The 20179-nt window shown below is 31.8% G+C and overlaps 1 protein-coding gene and 1 long non-coding RNA gene across 6 annotated transcripts in view; one reads left to right on the top strand and one right to left on the bottom strand.

The window, feature by feature from the left end:
* Positions 1-20179, top strand: part of LOC113523094 (formin-binding protein 1-like) — a 55271-nt gene that overhangs the window by 23497 nt on the left and 11595 nt on the right. For all 4 annotated transcript variants that reach the window (XM_026908974.3, XM_052897644.1, XM_031914165.2 and 1 more), the window contains exons 2-5: positions 13582-13697; positions 15401-15451; positions 15619-15763; positions 19504-19655. In XM_026908974.3, the coding sequence (XP_026764775.1) occupies positions 13582-13697; positions 15401-15451; positions 15619-15763; positions 19504-19655 (464 nt within the window). The remainder of the gene's footprint in view (positions 1-13581; positions 13698-15400; positions 15452-15618; positions 15764-19503; positions 19656-20179) is intronic.
* LOC128201246 (uncharacterized) lies at positions 6772-11562 on the bottom strand. 2 transcript variants are annotated; one of them, XR_008253130.1, is made up of 2 exons: positions 11200-11562; positions 6772-8177 (listed from the first exon to the last, which is right to left on the bottom strand). It is a non-coding gene; the product is annotated as an uncharacterized LOC128201246 (long non-coding RNA). The 2 variants fall into 2 exon arrangements; XR_008253131.1 differs by having other exon boundaries at positions 11212-11562.

Here is a 20179-nt window from a genome sequence, read left to right as displayed (position 1 = left end):
CAGATAAGAAAGATTTTTTTAAATCGATTTACAACTGACGGAGTTATGAGGTAACAAACATAAATACATAGACAATAATAGAACTGCATTAAGAACTTCCTACTTTTTGAAGTCGATTGCTAAGTTTTATAATTTCTTATACCATTGAGATAGCAAACAAACTATATGGCTCACCTAATGCAGTAGCTAATATGACAGTAGCAAAATTTAATACTCAATTCGATCAAATATAATGAATTTCATATATCACAATGAATATTTAACGTAAATTTTGAAGAATCATTTTAAAATTAACAATGCTACTCTACCTATTGCATACATTGATAGCAAAGAATGGGTGCAGAGAGATCAACTGAATGAAGCTACTGTTAATGGAACCCGTAAACTAGTACCTAATGAAACTACGTCAGTAAAGTGCCCGAAGCGTTGATTGTGCAATGTTTCGATCACTACTTATGTAACAGACCGCTACTATGACACAGTTTCAGCACATGGTGTTGCACCTTGTTGATCTTGTTGTAAGCACCTTTCACAATCTAAATGTGACCAACGAGCTACAAAAACGTGCAATAAAAAATTAAACTCATCAAAAATGTTTATCAATAACCCGATTTCTCTACTCCCATGGGATTTCTAAAGTCTCCTTTCCTAATGGATGTTTGTATCACTATGGGTCTAAGCGCCTTACTTACCTTCATGCGCCTCAATATATTCTGAAAAGACATATACCAGCTGTGCAAATGTACTATGTAACTTTACAGGCTGACAGATAGATTTACTTTCGCATTTATATTAGTAAGGATTACGTAAACATGATTTGTCGTCAATAATATATTATCGTACTGTGATATGTGTTAAATATGTAATGTACTTTCTACGTGAGCGAGAGTAAGTAGCTTTCCACGACTTTTACCCATCGACGTCATATTACCTTTACGAAACAGTGTGCATAATTACAAGCATGCATATACTCGTATTCTGTGCTGTTTTATATATTAATATATTTCATTTATATTTATTTAATAATATTAAGGCCAATAAAAATTATTAGAATTTTTTCAGTTTTCTATAACACTGCAAAACGAAGAATTAATAGGAGTTAAGTAATGAGCTTCTTTTAACATTAAAGCATTTATATTGTATTAGAAGTCCCCAATTCCCCCCCCCCCCCCTCATTTACTATGTTGTGCACGTTAATTTTAATTTTTCTGTTTCATATGTTCGTTAATTTTAATTTTTTTATTGATAATTTTCATGCTTAAATATTTGGACTATCCAAAATTATTGAAAATAAAGGCATGCGCCACACTGGCTCCCTTTAGCCAATGTGTCTGTATTTGCGAGTACCCGTATTAATGAACTAGATAAGCATTATCATCTCATAGTAAATTGTAACGTGTAATTTCATATCAACATAACATTAGCGTATGTTTGTAAACAATTAGTGGCGGCTGATTGTCACACGATTTATGTTACGGTAACGTAATCTCAATTGTTATTGTATAAACGTGCCCAGAACAAAGGGTTTGTAATGAAAGCACCAAAACTTATGCAGTAAAAACTTGTGAGTACGTGCTTCGTGAATTTGTTATAAATTACTTGTATTATATTCTAACACGTAGATATCGCTTACAATACGAAAGATGTCAATTCAGCTAATTTTGTGCATGGCTGTGTCATTTGAGATATTCCTAATGCTGTTCTGTTTGTTTTGTTAGACACGTATCCTCTAAAGTCAGGAATTAAAATGTGTGTACATGTTATGTTCTATCGTTTTAGGAAACCAAATGAAAAGTGTAATTTATGCTATATAAATATCAAATGAAAATTAGGGAATGTTTCAGTCAATTCAAGTATATATATATATATATATATATATATATATATATATAGATAGATACTTGAATTAGTACGATGATAGTAGGTAGTACGATGCCTAATCACATTAATTTGTAAGTTAGGACGAAAGCGGAATGTTACGTATTATGAGGCGTGCCATGAATTGATATGTCGAAAGTATGTCTACTAAAAAGAAAGTGAATTAATTGAGTGCTGTATAGTAGCGAATTGACATTGTAAATAATCGATTAATTCACAACTAATTAAATTACCTAATACAGAATTGATTATACGGCGGTGATGCTGACGATTCGATTATTTTACATGTTACTGCAAATAAAAAATATATGTTTAGTTACAATTGCTATTTTTTTTTTTATGAATTTATTATGATTATTTTTCTTCTTCTATGTGCGAGACATTTACATCTAATAATGGAGGTTTTGCCATTATGTAGCACTGGCTATCTGAATTAGAATTGCAATTATGAGCATATTTACTTACTTGTTTGTAATTAATTATGTATTTATGTATTAATGTGCAATTAAATGAAAGTATATAATGTAGTAACACCACCTGTTCATATCATATGTTCGACTCCCTATTAGTGACTGCAAGGTACCTATTGCAGTTATATAATAGTTGTTGATTTCGTTTAATTTATACAAGTGCATTGTGGAATTATTTATTTTATCCTGTCTTGTGGGCGGCGAGACGTTGAGTCATCGGGTGACGCGCAAGGGTACGCGCCCCGGCGCCCGGCACCCCATGACGTCATCGCACGTGACTCACCCCGACCCGATATAGAATTCGGTCTCGTGGCAAGCACAACTCGATATAGAATCGAAATCAAACGTCTGCCGTCCTGAAAGGAAGTCGTAGCATATTATTGATTTTTATGCTTTTTTATGACATTGAACGAAAAGACAAACGAAAGACGTTTATTTAAGATATATAACGAGTTATTTGTCTAAAATTATTGTAAATTTTTATGTATTTAATATAGATTATCATTTTCCTCGAGCCTTTGCCTATAGAATTCCCATTCGCTAGCATATAAATAAGTGTCAAGGTTATGTTATAATTTATTTATTTTAGTATATTATTTATATATTTAGTATAAATTTTGGAAATCTTAAAGTTATATAAGATAAAAAGGAAAAGAGATTTTAGGTTTGGTTGTCCTTTACCATATCTATTTGTTCAAAATAACTAATATGATGTGGTTGTGATGTTGGATAGTGCAACATATCTTCTATTTGAAAGAACAAATCAATGTGCTTGTAGTGTTTTGGTACTACAAGTTTCAGTGGTTTTTGATGAGTTCACGGCTATGAATAATTGAATTTTTTTTAAACTTGTTCAAATAATAATGTTACCCAATTTTTCCCTTTTAGTTTGAGCATGCTTATTGCTGGATTGATAGATCAATGTATAGTCCAATTTGCTGTGTCTATTTTGCATTTCCCTTGTTATAATGTAAACGTGCATTTAGAAAGGATTTTTCGATAGAAAGGAGATGCAGGCTATCAGCAAACGAATCACGAAGCAGCTAGTTAAATACAATTATAAAATTTTCCTTTCTGCTATATTTTATCGATACAGATTTAAATGAGTTTACTTCTTAAAACAAAATAATTTTATAATAGTGTTCCACAAAATAAAAAACCGACTTCAGTTGTGACAGAACCAGTTATTTTGTTTTAAAACTAAACTACTGAATCAATTTTGATTAAATTTCTATGGGATAAATTTGCAAGTATCCTTTAAGTTAAAAAATAATTTTCTAATTCGATTTCCACCTGACTGAGTTACGATTTCCACCTGACGGAGATATGAGGTAACAAAAATAACAAAAAAATACAACCGAATTGAGAACCTCCATTAAAAAAAAAAAAAAAACTTTAAAAAACTTAACATGTATTGAAGTAAGAAACAATTCTGTTTATTTTGTCTATACCTACCTGTATCTTATAATTGAATGTAAATAAAACGCATAAAACAGTTTTGTAATCGTGGCTTCGTAGAAAGACGTATGCGGTACGACGCAATACTTGTTATTGATCGTATCAGAATCGCGTAATATTATCAAGTCGACCAGCAGTTGGTGGGTATTGTTTTCTGATTAACTTTGTAACGATGAGTAATGAGTGCTAATCAGCTAAAGGCCGGGGCGTTCCTCTGCCGTGACTCATCCAAGAGTAAATTAGAGTGATTGCTTTCGTCGCCGACTGTTCCGGTATGACTACAATCAATGTCGATGTATCGAGAGACCGAGACGGTGGAAACGATCGAATGAACTGTGCGACCGTGAGCTCGTGTGAAAGGTCACAAAAGATAACTTATTTCTCTGGTTTAAAGTATTGTAACTGACTATCATTCAAATGTTTAACATTAGATTCTCAAGTTGTAAATTGTACTCAAGATTGATTAACTGTGCTCGAATTCTTCTTTGAAGTTTATGAATTACAAGCACTCTATACTGTTCCCTCTATTTTATTCACATTGTGATTGTTTTAAACAAATAGCCTATCCTCTTTCTTAGGGTTCAATGAATGTTTTTTTTTTAAAGGATGATAATGAAATAGCAACCCCGCCTGCGCTAATGGTATACACTTGCGGGGCACCAATGCCGGATGACAAGTGAGTGTGTAAAGGCAGGTCAATTAACTCGTTGTGATGTATACACCTGGGATTCAACACGATGGTTTCCAAGGGGAAACACGTGAAGTTCGACTTGTCAAGATATATTGCTAACAATGGGATTGTTAGTCTATACTACTAACAATACCTTCCCCCGATTCAACTAAGGTATCCATTGGGTTAGTCAATGCCTTGTTTTGAAGGTTTGACCAAACCGATATGATGGACTTGAGGATACTTTTATCCTCAGGTCAAAATAAAATTTTAAAGTATAGCTATTCAGGTGCCTAATTTCAAGTAATTCAGTAATAATCACCTATTTAATATCTGCCTATGGCATAAGGCGTTAATAGTAAAAAGATTGTTATTTTACTTGAAACTAAGTATTGCAATCAAAGCCTGTGAAACCTAATAAAACAATGTTACCTGAGACATTTTGTGATGTGGCGTGCAGTTGACATTGGCATTCATGTGAGACGTTGTGATACCTAGAATGCAAGGTCATTTACGATACCTGCTTGTAATATATTTACAAGCCGCCGCCTGTGCTTGACTTGTACTTTGTTGAGGTAATATTTTTTTTTATTTTTACACTTTATTATACTATTTATAAAATAGTAAATACAGTTAATTTTAATGAGAAGTGAAAAGGCGGCCTTTTATCGCCGAGCAATCTTTGCAGTTAACTTTTATATTATTTTGATAGATAGGTTATTATTTTAGTCTAATATACTAATTGTTAAAACTAATATTCTATAACTGTAAGTAATATACGTAAATTCATTAAAAGTACAACATCATTTTAAACAATTTTGGTGGGTTTTATGCTTTTGTTACTGGTTGGCTAGTTACCTTAGCGTGCAATACACGGATGAGGTCACGTGTGCATACCTGACTTTTTGAAGAATCTTTTTAAGTTGTACTTTTTTTGAAAAACGTTGTTTTTTTTTTATTTGGAGCATTTCGGTTAGTAAGGATGTCGGCATAGTGTTTACTACATTGGTGTGATTGTGTATTCTTTCTTGGTAGCGGGAATGGAATCGTAGAAATGGAATGCGTTAAAATAATGCCAAAATAATTCTTTAAAATGCGTAACATAACCTTATACGTTATACTAACAGGCGGAAAAACAAAGTCATCCCATTAAATTTGTGAAACCCGCTTGTGAGATCATCAACAATTTTCATGCCTCATGTTTGAACTTTGAAAAAATACATACTTGTCAAGTTGTTCAAATGGCATGTACTTTAGGAAGTTGAAGGTAATTTAATACATATTTTATAGACAAATAATATACCATATATGTTACGATCGTTTCTAGGACAAATATATTGTTTTGTTGTATACAAAAACAGTTTAGACTACCAATAAGATACAGATGACAGAGCATATTACATGTACCGTTTTTAGATCTACACAACCTGACAGCTCTCAGCGGGTCAAATGGCAACACTAACTAAACAAAGTTCAATCCGAAAAGTATGGATTGTAAGTGTGGTATCCATACAGCGATTAAACTAATGTTTGGTTTGATTATCGCGTGTGACATGTAGCAATTACCGAGTATTGACGACGGCGACGACCGACCCGACGGCACGCCACAATTATGCATCAACACTGCCATTCCGGCGAAGTTCAACGACATACCTGTCGTGAATGCCGAATTCGTCATATCAATGTGGCATGCTGTTCTATTTTCTAATGACTACGACATAGATAACATAATATTTTACTCAATTACTAGAAAGTAGGATGGCCTAAAATTGAAATCTATATTAAGCACGTATGTGATACTCAGAAATAAGGGTAAGAGAAAAAAAGCTTTCCAGAGCAGCAACCAAATGGTTATTTGATTAAAAGGAAATATATAAGTAGAGTTTTTTTTTAATGGGTGATGATGGAATGGTAACCCCGCCAGCGCTAACGGTATTCACTGGGTCACCAATGAGGGATGATAGGTGACGATGAAAGCAGGTTAGTTAGTCCACCCTGATGAATTCCACTAGAATAAACTACGATGGTTTCCAGAGGGAACCACGTGGAGGTCGACCTGATAGGATGTTTTGCTGGCAATGGGTCAGTTAGACCCCATTACTAACAATTCCTTTCCCCCCGATAAGTAGAGGTTATAAATAATACTTTATTAATATTAAATGTTTTGATAAAGTAAGGCAGCATGCAGCAAGAAAATACTATACCTACTCCCATATTTGCAAAATTAACCTTAAATAGTATTAAGGCATTATATAAGTGAAACCAATAAAGTTCACAAGAAAATAAGAAAACATGTTTAGTGCGTATAGAAATGCAATTCTCGTTTTATTATACCATGTTATACAATATGTTGATATTATGATGTCTTACCAAAAATGACACATATTTACATAAACGATATGAATATGTTGAATATCTATTAATATAATAATTAGCCAAGGTATCGGGAGCCGTACATATGTTGGTTTGGTAACCACTTGCGTCGTGTTTTGCATACAGATGGTGGACTGATGTCCGAACATTGCGTGTGCGCATTCCATCGCTCACTCGGCACCGCCCATCAACCGTCGTTAACCGACTACGACGTGACAAACTGACACAGTTGAAAATTTTTCAAACGTTTCCGTTAATTTATGCCACATATCTCAAGGCTACGAGTTACTTACATACGTGATATAATTATTAAATGAAGTTATCGTGGAAATCTCTTGTTTTATAATATAAAAACTAGTCATGTTTACGAGTTTGTATTATGAGTATTTGTCTTGTAATTATTTATTTCTGATACAGTCATAATATTGGTTTCATGTTATTATAAATACAAATTGCAATATGTATTGTATTTCAGTATCCGAATTCTGATGTATCATATGTTTGCCATTCTTTTTACATCTAATCATTAAACGAAGCTTACATATTGCAGTGTTTATTCAATTTAATATAAGATTTAATTTAAATAGATACCACACGGTTCTCACAGTCATTCCACATTAATATTCAATAGTATGCATTCATTATCATTAAAATTGCCGTCATCTTATCTGAATATTTTCAAAAAAGTATAAACGTCTTCTTCCGTCCCAAATTTAAAGTAGTTTTATTTCTTGTAATCAAGATAAATATTTGTTGAGCCCATTATCTGGAGACCTCAAAAATGTATAAGAATATAAATGTTTATTTATTTGAATAGACATCACTACGGTGATGTACAGGAAAATATTACAACCTTAGATTATACATACTAGTATGAGGAAGGCGCGATTTTTACAATCGTCTATTAAAATCTAAATTAATATTGTTGATTGAAATATTAGTTGAAAATCAATTGTATTATCATTTTAAGTGCTTAAATGTTGTGTTAAATGCTCTGCTGAGGCTTCAACTGTTCGCATAGTCACTTGTTTTTCATACTCAACCCTAATGGCTGTAGAAATAGCTCCGGTTTTAATAATCTTTAAAGTAATTGCGTCTGCCAGTACATACTCTCTTATCGTTTAAAGATATGGCCTTGTCACCAAGCCTGTTCTCCCACGTCCTGTGCGCCAGCCAACTTGTGGTAAGTTGCTCTGGCGACGTCTGCGCGCTCTCATATGTCGCACAGTGTTTCTATCCAGCAGTCAGGTTAACGAACCGACCCGCTACAATATTGTATGAGCCATTGTAGCTTTATGCTTTTCTATGTACAACATTCATAACTGTACCTGTAAATGAAAAAAAGCTATAAGACATTATACGGCATTTGGTCAATGATATATGACTATTATAATAAAAAATACTATAAAAAACTGTCAGGAAATTTATCTGGCAAATTCTCGTCATTATAGTTAAGAAAGCCTTTCACTTTTTATTTGACATGTGTTTATTACAGGTTTACAAGCGTTATCGATGAGTCTTCCAAATGCAACGGTACATTGGTAATGTTATGTCGTTAAAACATAATGAGCGGTTAGCTAGTATTGTACGTACTTCTTTTAGATATTAAGAACATGATTGGTGCTATTATGATATGATAGAGAAGGCAAGTAATATTCACGACTTGGCTGTCACGTGAAGTTATTTTTATGTGCCTTCAAAAAGTAAGAGGTTCTCAATTCCCATGTATTTTTTTATGTATGTTACGCGATATTAAGTATCTATGTATCCAATATAATTATGTTGTACATTGCAAGTAACTATTTATCTAAAATTTTTTTGTTTATCTGTGTATGTGTGTGTGTAATGTGTATAAAGTGCGTAAGTGTACTTTGCAGTAAACATTATGAATGGCATGATTGTCAAAATTATCAATTATATGTGATCGTCATTCAAATGTCGCCTCAGGCAAAAATCGCAATATATTGTATATATTGAAATGGAATGTTACCTTTAACCTTTTATCGAATTATGCCATAAATTCTACTGTCATTTAATTATTCTATATTTTTCATATACTTATTGCATATGCCCTTCATTGTTGGGTAATGGAACTGTGGCGAGAATTTGGCTACAATAAGTACGTACATAGAATAGCGTACTTTATATATATCGAAAAAAAAATTGACTACTATGAGAATTGTTGACGATCCCAAGCTTACAGGCGGTATCGAACGCTTACCACGAGACTTTGTTTCCCTTTGTATGTTCTACGACTTGTACAATGGATTATGTTCTTAAGAATTGTTCAAAATTATGCTCACATGCGCTGGATAGATTCTAGGTCGCATACAGTGTGGTTTCAGAGGATTTTTCTTCCGCGAACGCTCAGGCCGTGGAATGAGCAATATTCGCTCGTGACACCCCTAGTGTTATAGGTTTGCATAGGATACAGTGACCATTTACTATTAGATCGGCTTGTTTGCCGCTTTTGTAGTATAAAGAAAAGTATCTTAAATGATAAAAAATCCAAACGTGATTTGATAATGTAGAAGTTTAAGCTTGTATACAATCGTGAGATTTTGGGATTAAAAGTATTTCAAACATCATAACTAAAGCTCAATAGATAAATATGAAATTTCTTTTTATAATTAACTTTCTTTTTCACTTTGGCAACATTTTATGTTTGTTTTCATTGATATTTTATACCATAATCTCTTATCATGCCAACAGACGTGTCTACTCTTTTATTATTCTTCCGTTTGGTTATTATTCACTCATCACTAATGTAAACTAATTGTTATGTATGTACGTAACCGAAATAATTGCGTTTTAGATACAGCATCGACAAAAGTTTCTACTGTTACACGGTAGATTATGATTGTCGTGAAAATTACCATTTAAAATACATGGTAATATTTCAAATTTTATGTATTTTCTCAAGTTATAGAGTCTTTAAATTGTTTAATACGCTTTGTAAAATACTATACATATAATAGTGCTTCAAACGAACTGATAAAATAATTGCCGATTTGTTTGCCAAACCTGTGAAAGTGAAATCTTGTTTATGTTGCGTATGTTATACGTAACATTCAAAATGTTGCCTTTTATTACACAAACACTACAAGATACAACAGTTTAATAATTTGTAATATAAAAGTAAAAAAAATAATAACGAAAAACAACTTTAATTGTGTTGTAAATTAAACGCTTGTTGCGTCATGGTTTTCCATTTATCTGTTATTGTCAATCATCTCTCATCACTCATTTCCTTCTCAAATTTCATGACAGTTGAGTTAAGGAGTTAAGAGGTGACAAATAAATTCACTTTCGCTTTTAATAAATAGTAGGATTAGTATTGATCGCAATTGATTTTAATTGATTTTTGAACAAAGAAAATTCAGAAAATGCAAATGGTCGAATAAAATAATTGAATCACGTGTCTATGTTGACTTTCTTAGTATTCGAACCGAAACATTATGATAGTGCGATAAACTAACGTTGCTCGTTATTTTTAATGTTTATTAGGTTATACAAAAGCGACGATAGCTGTTAACGATTTGTTATCTTTACTATCTACATGTTTGGTTTAATAACCGGCACAATCTTTATTGACAGTGTCATTTCTAAAAATATTAATTTTCGAGTTTCATTCAGCATCAGTACAATGACTTGGTGCAGATGTTGGTCCACGCGTTCAATTAAAGCTATTAGTTGTCACACATTATCATCGCGTTCCCTACCACGGTCTTCCGCACACTATTTGACCTATTAAAACTGAAGTTATTATTAATTTTGTCTCTCATTGAACATATTTGTTGATATATAAAGTACTTTGAATAAACATTTAAACAGCTACTTTTACATTTATTTTGTAATCTTTTGGAGGAAACAACAAAGAGTTAGATACTCTATATATAATATTAGTAGAATATTTATACATACATATATTTTATATACGTTACTATTGTGATAGGTAAATATACTTATATTAAATATTAAAACCATATGGTATGTAAAGAAGAGAATAATGTCGTTTGTAAGAGAAAAATCTAAAAAGAGATTGAGCGAATACCTATTTTAAAAGAAAATTGCAATGACTGCAAATGAAGATGAATGGAAGACAAAAATATTACACTGTTCTCAAATTATATGGAAATGTAAGATGATGATAATAAAGTTTATTAATTGAATATTGAACAAAGACATCCAATGAAAATTTTCGTTTGTTAACAAACGCATTCAAGCAAATTTAATTTTCAAAATACGTGTAAATAAAAAATCCAATGTGCAGAACTCGTTTTGACATTTTTAGTTCTTTCAGAATTATAGGTTCAGTCAATTAAACGTAATATTAAAATTTTTACGTACAAAAAATATCACCTAAAAGCGCAGCCGTTCACGTGTCGTTGTACTGTAAACACTGCAGTCTGTGAGAGTCAAGGGCGGCTGATGGGAGCGTCGCGTGCGCATCTCGGCACGCAATCTCTGTATTCCCGCCTGAACGCTCACTGTGGGAGTGGGAAACCGAAGCCTAATTCCATGCACCATTGGACACGAAAAAATTATAATACGTCATTATTTGTTCTCTCTGCTTTTATTTACTTTTATTGATCCGTTTTCTTAAAACAATGAAGTTCAATTTATTTTGAAGTAAAGTAATTGCTTATACATATCCATTTAGTTAGAAATATGTTATTAATATTAGCATTTTGAGCTGTTACTAATTTAATAGTTGTTCGGTTACAGTAATTTAAACAAATATTTGGATAACCTTTTAATAGATTTTTACGACTATTATGAAGTCATTTCAAAGTTAGTTTCAGAGGACATTGACTCACTTTTTATAGTTTTAATATGAGTATTAATAAAAATTTATTGATGCCTAAGGAATTTGTTTGTCCTACATTTTTCAAATAATGATCATGGTATTAAATAGTTACTTACACAGTGTAAGTTACACTTATTAAGGTCTTTAAAAGTAGATGTTATTACTTTGATAATATGATACAAAACAGTCTATTGCCACGGGAGGATAAAATATAGTAAAACCACATTTTTCCTGTATTGCTTTAAACATAGGTTTCTGAAGTAGGCACACATAACAGCAATAATAATGAAAGTTTTTTGTTATAAACTTAATTCGTAATATTAGTATTTAAGTTTTTGTTTCACAATAAAGCGGAAAATAATAAATTCAATTATATTGAATGGTTTTTTTATTAAATTTGAAATTAAAAATAATCTAGTAGTGCGCAACAATCAAAAACTATTCCCTAATCTTAAAACTTAAATATTAAAAAAAAAAACTATATTTGAAAATATACGATTTGATCTTTAGATATTTTTATATAAACTTTTACTTATATTTGTTTATATTTATTTTGTTAAATAGATTGTTAAAAGTTTACATGGCAATAAATTTTTTAGTACGATTACGAATTTGAAATATGTCCAAATAAGCCGATTCGATATAATAAAAAATATTTCTAATAATTCGAAAAGAATATTCAAAGTTGTACATCTCCAATCCTATAAGCCATTTTTCATACAATATACTGATATAAATTAATGCAACATTAAAAATAGGTATACTACAAAATATTATAATTTCCTCTCTACAGTTTGCATATATATTTTTCCGGTATTCTGGGAATCTGACGTTGTGCGTATAATGATATTTTCTTTGGCTGGTGTTATACATGCAAAAAATGTAAACACTATGTCATGAATAATCATAATAATGAATCATAGAAAGGCTTTCAAATATCTGCGTTTACGATGAAATTTTTAGCTCTATAGAAGGTTGTTTTCAATTAGATTATATTTTTTTTTATCGTTAACGAAGTTGTTACCTCATAACTCCGTCAGTTGTAAACTGATTTAGATTTTTTTTTATTTGAAAGGATATATAGATCGCTTCCATAGAAATTTTATTAAAATCAGTTAAGTAGTCTAGTTTTCGATCAAAATTTAGTTTTTTTTTTTTTTTTTTTTAATTATTGGGTTTTGTCACAATTGAAGTCGGTTTTTTTGTAGGACGCAATTCTTTTTATTTTAGGGAAGTCCTTTCTTCGTATAAAAAAATATGTAGATTTATTATAGGTATATTATTGTAAATTACATATACATGATCTGTAATCCGCTACAATTACAGTAATTTGGCAATGGTTTCAGAGTCTTTTGTTATTACAAATGTGGATTTTATGCACTGTGCATATGTATATAATGATAACATAATCATTGTACAATTAGTAATGAAACATTGAATCAGCTAATTGTGTTAATTTAATGGTACCGATTTATCGGGCGTAACGTGTTAGTTCCCGCTGAGATGGCCTCGTAAGTATTATCACCACATGAACTTCGTCTTGGTTTAATTATGATTACAACACTATATATATATAAATATATATATATATAAATACATCTTGGAAAACATTATTTAAATATATTGTACGCGTTTTATTGTATATTCTAGAGCGATATTAATATTTATTATGCGATCAATAAGGTTTAATCTTTTTTCGCTCCATACTAATTTTGTGATGTCGAAGTCTCTTTACGAAGCAAAAATTGTAAACTTCGTGTTCTAAATCCAAATATTTTAAATCTTTGGATTTAGAACACGAATCTTAGAATCTTGTCATACATTGGTTCATTTTATTAAATGTAAAATAAGAATCTATGATATTTCTCTAATTGTCTTTCGCAAATACAGCGTTAATTAATTAATATATTGTTTGTTCGCAGGATCAATATGAAAACTTAGCCGCCCATACACACAAAGGAATTGAATTTCTGGATAAATATGGAAATTTCGTTAAGGAGAGGTGCGCGATAGAATTAGAATATGCAGGAAAGCTCAGGTAAAATAAAACTTTTTTCTTATACATGAAATGTTTTTTTTTAATATTTGTTTATATGGAATGCTAAGAATTTCTTCTTTAATAAGTTATTAAATACAAATATTATAAAAACTTTCGAAAGTTTATCAATTATGAATACAATATTATATATATAGTATATTATATAAATATAGATAGAAAAACTTTTAAAAAACATTCTTATTATATATTTATAATGCTTTAAATGTTACGTCATGCAATTAAAAATCAAATGTCCTGTTCAAAATATTTATCTAGTAGATAATTTTATTAAATAGATAAGAAAGTTGACTCAAAGAAATGTGTAAATATAAACCAGCAACACCGGTTCTTCTATTGAATCACTTTTACTATTTTATATTGAATCGTTAATGAGGTATTTCTACGTAATAAATTTAAATAAATACCTGCTTAATAAGAGTTATATATGATAATTTGATAACTGCATTTCGTTATCTAACTTTTAAGGTGTAACATAGGATGTAAGCTTTGTTTTGACCTATTGACACACATACCGCATGACTATTGCATTTATCCACAAACTCCACAAACCACTTATCAAGTCACTCAATATACGTCATTGTTGCAGTAATCCTGTGACTCAATGGAATGTTTCATGGTTACAGTGTAACAATAATGTCAATAAATATAATGAGTCGTTTCTGGCTGTAAAATAGCACAATACCTATTGTTTTGATTTTAAGAGAAAATTCCAATCAGTACATACTGTAGCATTTTTAATGGAAACATTAGATTTATAATAACTAGTAATTAAATAAAACAGATATCTACACGTCTAGATCGGATCTTTATATATATATATATATATATATATATATATATATATATATATATATATATATATATATATATATATATATATATATATATATATATATATATATAAAGTCCTCTGGTTGTAGGTTTCTCAGCTGCCCCGTCGTAGCTTTTTTTATCTCATTTATGTCCCCCAAATGCCGCCCCCGAAGTACCAATTTGGTTTTTGGGAACAAGAAGAAGTCACACGGGGCCAAATCCGGCGAATAGGGGGGTGTTCGGTCACCGTAATGGAATTTTTACTCAAAAACTCACGGAACGATCTTGGCGCAAATTTTTTTCATTTGAAGTTCGTTTCTTAGAATTTCGTGGACCACGGTTTTGCCCAAATTAAGCTCTTCAGCCACCTGTTTGACCGTTAAACGACGGTCCCCATTAACACAAGTTCGAATTCTTTCCACGTTTTCGTCGGAATGTGAAGTGGAAGGACGTCCTGAACGTGGGTCATCTTGAACGCTTTCTCGGCCCTCTCTGAATCTTTTTAGCCACTTGTGGACGGTTGGTTCCTTCACAGCATCATCCCCATAAACTGTTCTGAGATCGGCAAAAATTTCACGGCCATTCTTGCCGAGTTTCGAGAGAAACTTGATTACGACGCGCTGCTCTTCAACGGAAGCGGGCTCCATGCCGACGGGGTTTCGTTAAGAGGTAACTTCACAGATGGCGTGACAAGCCAGTTCAGACCAGAACTGAAGCATTGTTAGGGACATAAGGAAGGGGTCCTGCGCTACCTGGCCTCCCCACTCCTCTTTCTCGCATTCCAGAACACTTTTATACGAACTTTCCGGACAGACCTCGTATATACTTGTTAATATTATTATTAATTGTATCTATTTTTTTTATTACAGGAGGCTTGTTAAAAATTATCAACCAAAAAGAAAAGAGGAGGATGAATACCAGTAAGTAAATGTAATATTCTTTAGAAAACGTAATACAAAATGTCTAAATAAGTAACCACAATATTAATGTAAAATACCTAAACAATTTAAAATTTTCAAGTTTATTTAATTTATTATATAATAACAAAATAGTAATTGTTTAAAAATTCTGTTGATTTTTGTTTCAGATACACACCGTGCAAAGCGTTCAGACAGTTGCTCCAGGAATTAGGCGACTTCGCGGGACAACGGGAGGTTGTCGCTGAAAATTTACAGTCAAACGTTGTTAGAGAGTTACATCTACTCGCCAAAGAATTAAGAGAGGAACGAAAGGTATACAGATCTTTTCTCTAATAATTCTATTAATATTTATTATTGTATTTGATAGGGTTTTGTCCCGTAGGTATACATAAATGTAGTTATGAATGAAGTTATCAGCTTGGAGTATAATTTATAATATTCCGCTTTTATTAATTATTAATTTTATTAATTTATTAATTTTATTAGATACTTCAGGTGCCCGCTAACGAAATGCTTTCTTACTGTACTGGGTTGACTGAAGAGATCTCTGTCAGAGATAAGTCCACCCTTGCTCACAACATTTATAAATACATTATTTTATATGTAACTTACAAGTGCAATAAAGAATATATATATATATATATATATATATATATATATATATATATATATATATATATATATTGTTATATTTATAATATATATATATATATATATATATATCTGAATCTATGTAGTTTTATGTTTATCAGTACGTTTATGTTTGTTCATAATCATCTGTGTATGTATTTATTTATAATAAATTAACTGCCAGTGTACCACTAATGATGGACAGAGATTCTTCAGAGCCCTGGTATCTAGATTGATCTCATGCATCTTTAATTTTTATTTAAAATTTGTATTAAACTGGGCGCTATCTTGCGGAAGTCCATATGACTGGTTATTTAATTAGAATTATTTTGTATAATTTCGCTACCATTAGTAGGGGAGAGTGGGGGAATTGAGAACGGTGGGTAATTGGGAACAGCTAGGTAAATAATACTTCCCCCCACATTACACCATCCCGCGCTTATTCAACGGACGCATCCAGCGCCCCTCAGTGTACACCAAATAGTAAGAGTGAAAGGCCACATGTACGCTGTCATGGTAAGTCGAACAATGTTTTTTGCATTTCTTTTATAATTTTTGTCGTGTCTTATAATAGGTGTAACTATCATATTTTTGAATTCAAAGGCACCATATTTTGTTATTATCATGCATGTACTATCTGCTTCCAAACTCTACGTGATTGAAGGTTATCAAAAATACTATTGAGGATGGCGGCCATTTTGATATATATTGACTAATTTGGGCAATTGGGAATGGCATCAGGCGGGTAATTGGGAACGTTTTCAATTACCTCTCGCGTTCTTAGTTTACCCCTAGTACTGCTGGTTAATTATGTAAAAATGTTATAACTTTAAAAATTGTTTTAGATGCCTCGAAACTATATACGAAAGACTGAATCGAAATACAAAATTGAAGTACTTCTAACATCTTCAATTGCCATGCAGTTGAAGATGTTAGAGGTAAGAAGCTCACATTAGGCCAAGCTGCTACCAAATATTCAATACCAAAATCAACATTATTCAAACAATTAAAACAAAACAAAGTCAAGACACCAAAAAAAGGTCGATCTGCTGTATTTAATAGAGAACAAGAAGACCAACTAGAAAAATATATACTTGATTGCTGCAAGACTTTTTATGGAATAACACCAAGTTCATTACGTAGAATTGCTTTTCGATTTGCTGAAGCTAATTCTTAAAAAAGCTGAAACACAATTTTAACAAAGAAACTGAAGATAACATACAATAAGGAATGTGAGTTGTACATGGTTAACAATCCTGGGAAACGAATAACCCAATACGAGGTTGGAGAACTTTTTACAAAGGCGTACAATAAAACAGCTAACATAAGCAAGGCTGTCAGTGGATTTAGAGCCGCTGGAATTTATCCTATTAATCCTGACAAATTTAAAGACATCTTTGAGAATATGACATCTAATCAATCCTACATCAGTCAGATTCAAGAATGCGATGCTCATAAAACTACAGCTGAGCAAAGTTTAAATTTATCCGATAACACTGTCAGTCAAAGTAAAACTCCTTCTCCATCCACTTCTGTGCCTCTTACCGAAATCATTAATGTGCCTATCATACCTAAAACAAGAACCACTTCTGTGCGACAGAATAAGAGACATTCTCAAATTTTATCCAGCTCACCGATAAAAATTGAACTTGAGGGAAAGCAGAAGAAACAAAATGAGAGAAAAGCTAAAAAAGAAAGTTCCGAATAAAACACTATAAAAGAACATTAAAACCATAAAAAAAAATCTAAGAGTCAAGGGTAAAGGAGGGAAAAATTTAAAGAAGGCTTTGCAAGAAAATAAGTTCGAAGAAGAGTTTTTTGTATAATGTGCAACGAAAAATATGAATCTCCGCCGACAGAGGATTAGATTATGTGCGTCATCTGTAAACTCTGGGCACATGAAAAATGTACTGCTGGCGAGACTAGTCTAGGGTACGTGTGTGATATGCGCCAACCAAAAAAACTATAGTTTATTATAAAGATTTAATTGTGTCGTTTCTAATTACCCCATACCGTTCCCATTTACCCTTCGGGATAATCTCAATTACCCCATAGGGTATTGGGTAAAAAGAAACGACAACGTTTTTTGTTTTCGTTAAAATTTCTAATGAAACGTTGATTCTTGAGAGTTTTTCTGTAACTGATAAGTAGATAGATAAGTAAAGTTTATATTGTAATAAAAGTTGCTATATCTAAGACTTTTTTCTATTATTTTTGGACGTTGGAAGTTAAGTGTTCCCAATTCCCCCACTTTCCCCTATACGTGTGACTGCATTTGAAGATTGACCACCACTGTTACTACTAGAAGTTCCATAACCTTTCTTATTAGCCATAAATTTCCGACTGCCAGTTTATTCACGCACATTTTGCGACATGTATTTCACCTTTAAACGAGGCATCTTCAGGCAACAACCTTTTGCAGTTTGGGTCCCGAACGTTAACATTAGGCTCGGAGCAGCGATCTAATAATTTGCCTAATATACAAAACATTATCAAATAATTATACGTGTAAACATTCCTTTTGAATCACTCTATCGATGAAAATTGCATTAAAATCCGTTGCGGGCTTTAAAAGATTTAAGCGTAAAGACGGCGGAAAGCAACTGTTTTATACCATGTAGAGATAAATTATGCCGGCCGGCCTACGCTGGTAGAACACATACATTTTATCATCTGTATAAATATTCTATTGCATCATCTAATCCTTACGTTGTAGCGTCTTAACGGCTTAATCAATCACTATGAAATTTGGTATATACTTATTATTTGGATGGAAAAGGGTATAGACTACATTTTATCCCGGTCAGTAAGATATTCTGGTCATGCGCACATAATTGCGGGTAAAAGCTAGTAAATTGATATATAAATTGTTTCCATGTTGTTTTCAATTGTTTAAACAATTTATATGTATCCAGAGATATAACCTCAAACAAATTTTTATTCGTAAAAGCAACGCATTTGTGGAATAAGTATAATTTATTGCTATAATTTGTATAATATCAAATCTTACAGTAATTATACATTCCATCAATTTCAGCAGCTTTATTGATATTGTAGTCGAAATATAGAAAAATACAATGTATTTTACTGTAGTTAATAAATAGAACGTGTAAGGAGACTGTTATAGTCTACAGTCTACCAAAATATTATCATAACACGAATTAAACTGCAAACATTAACTACACTTGGCTAGCAAACGCTCATATTTTTGTAACTGTTGGCCAAGCAGTTTTTGTTTCATTTTTCATGTTTATTTATTTTGTTGACCTGGTTAAGTTATCGATTTACCCATCAGCTATTTATCTTAATGTGTATGCATTCGTTGATATGGCCCACCGTCTTATCTCCCCCATGTCCGGTTACAGCTCACAGTTAATGTCTCTTTATAGTTGTGCTTCAAATGATTTATTTGTATGTTACAGCAACATTTAAATGAGGGTGCCAGGCAAACTGCAATTTTAAATGCTGCGATTGGCGCCTTGGAGCGAGCAAGGAGAACTTACGAACGGGCCGCAAGAGAGTCGGAACGGGCGCTAGAAGCTTTCCAGAGAGCAGACGCTGATCTCAATTTGAGGTGACTCTATTTCCTCACGCTAACACATTCGAAGGGGTATTTACCTTGAATAGAGAATTTGTAAATCACGTTTGGTATTGCGATTCACATATATGGTGCGCTTAAACTTACGTAGGATTTTTATATATGTATTTAATTATGTGTGTACATATATACATATATATATATATATATATATATATATATATATATATATATATATATATATATATATATATATATATATATATATGATTTCACAAGTTAAACAAAATGATTGCATTGAAATAGGTTAATTCGTAATTTTGGTGACAGACTTGTATACAGAGGAGGATTATGATTATTATTATAGGATTATTATTATTATCTAGACTTCAAATATTGATATATTATTTATTCAGTCACATACAAAGAACTGAACGAATTATTATTAGCATATAATTGAAATAGATACTCGTAGATCGTGCATTATCATAGAGTACTGTTCCATACTATTTCACGCAGCCAAAGCTGCGAGTCACTGCTAGTACAAATAAGACTTTCTG

This window comes from Galleria mellonella, unplaced genomic scaffold (genome assembly GCF_026898425.1).
Source record: "Galleria mellonella isolate WM207_F2 unplaced genomic scaffold, CSIRO_AGI_GalMel_v1 utg38, whole genome shotgun sequence".
In the NCBI taxonomy this organism is placed as follows: Eukaryota; Metazoa; Arthropoda; class Insecta; order Lepidoptera; family Pyralidae; genus Galleria; species Galleria mellonella.
This window is presented reverse-complemented; position numbering and strand designations above follow the sequence as displayed.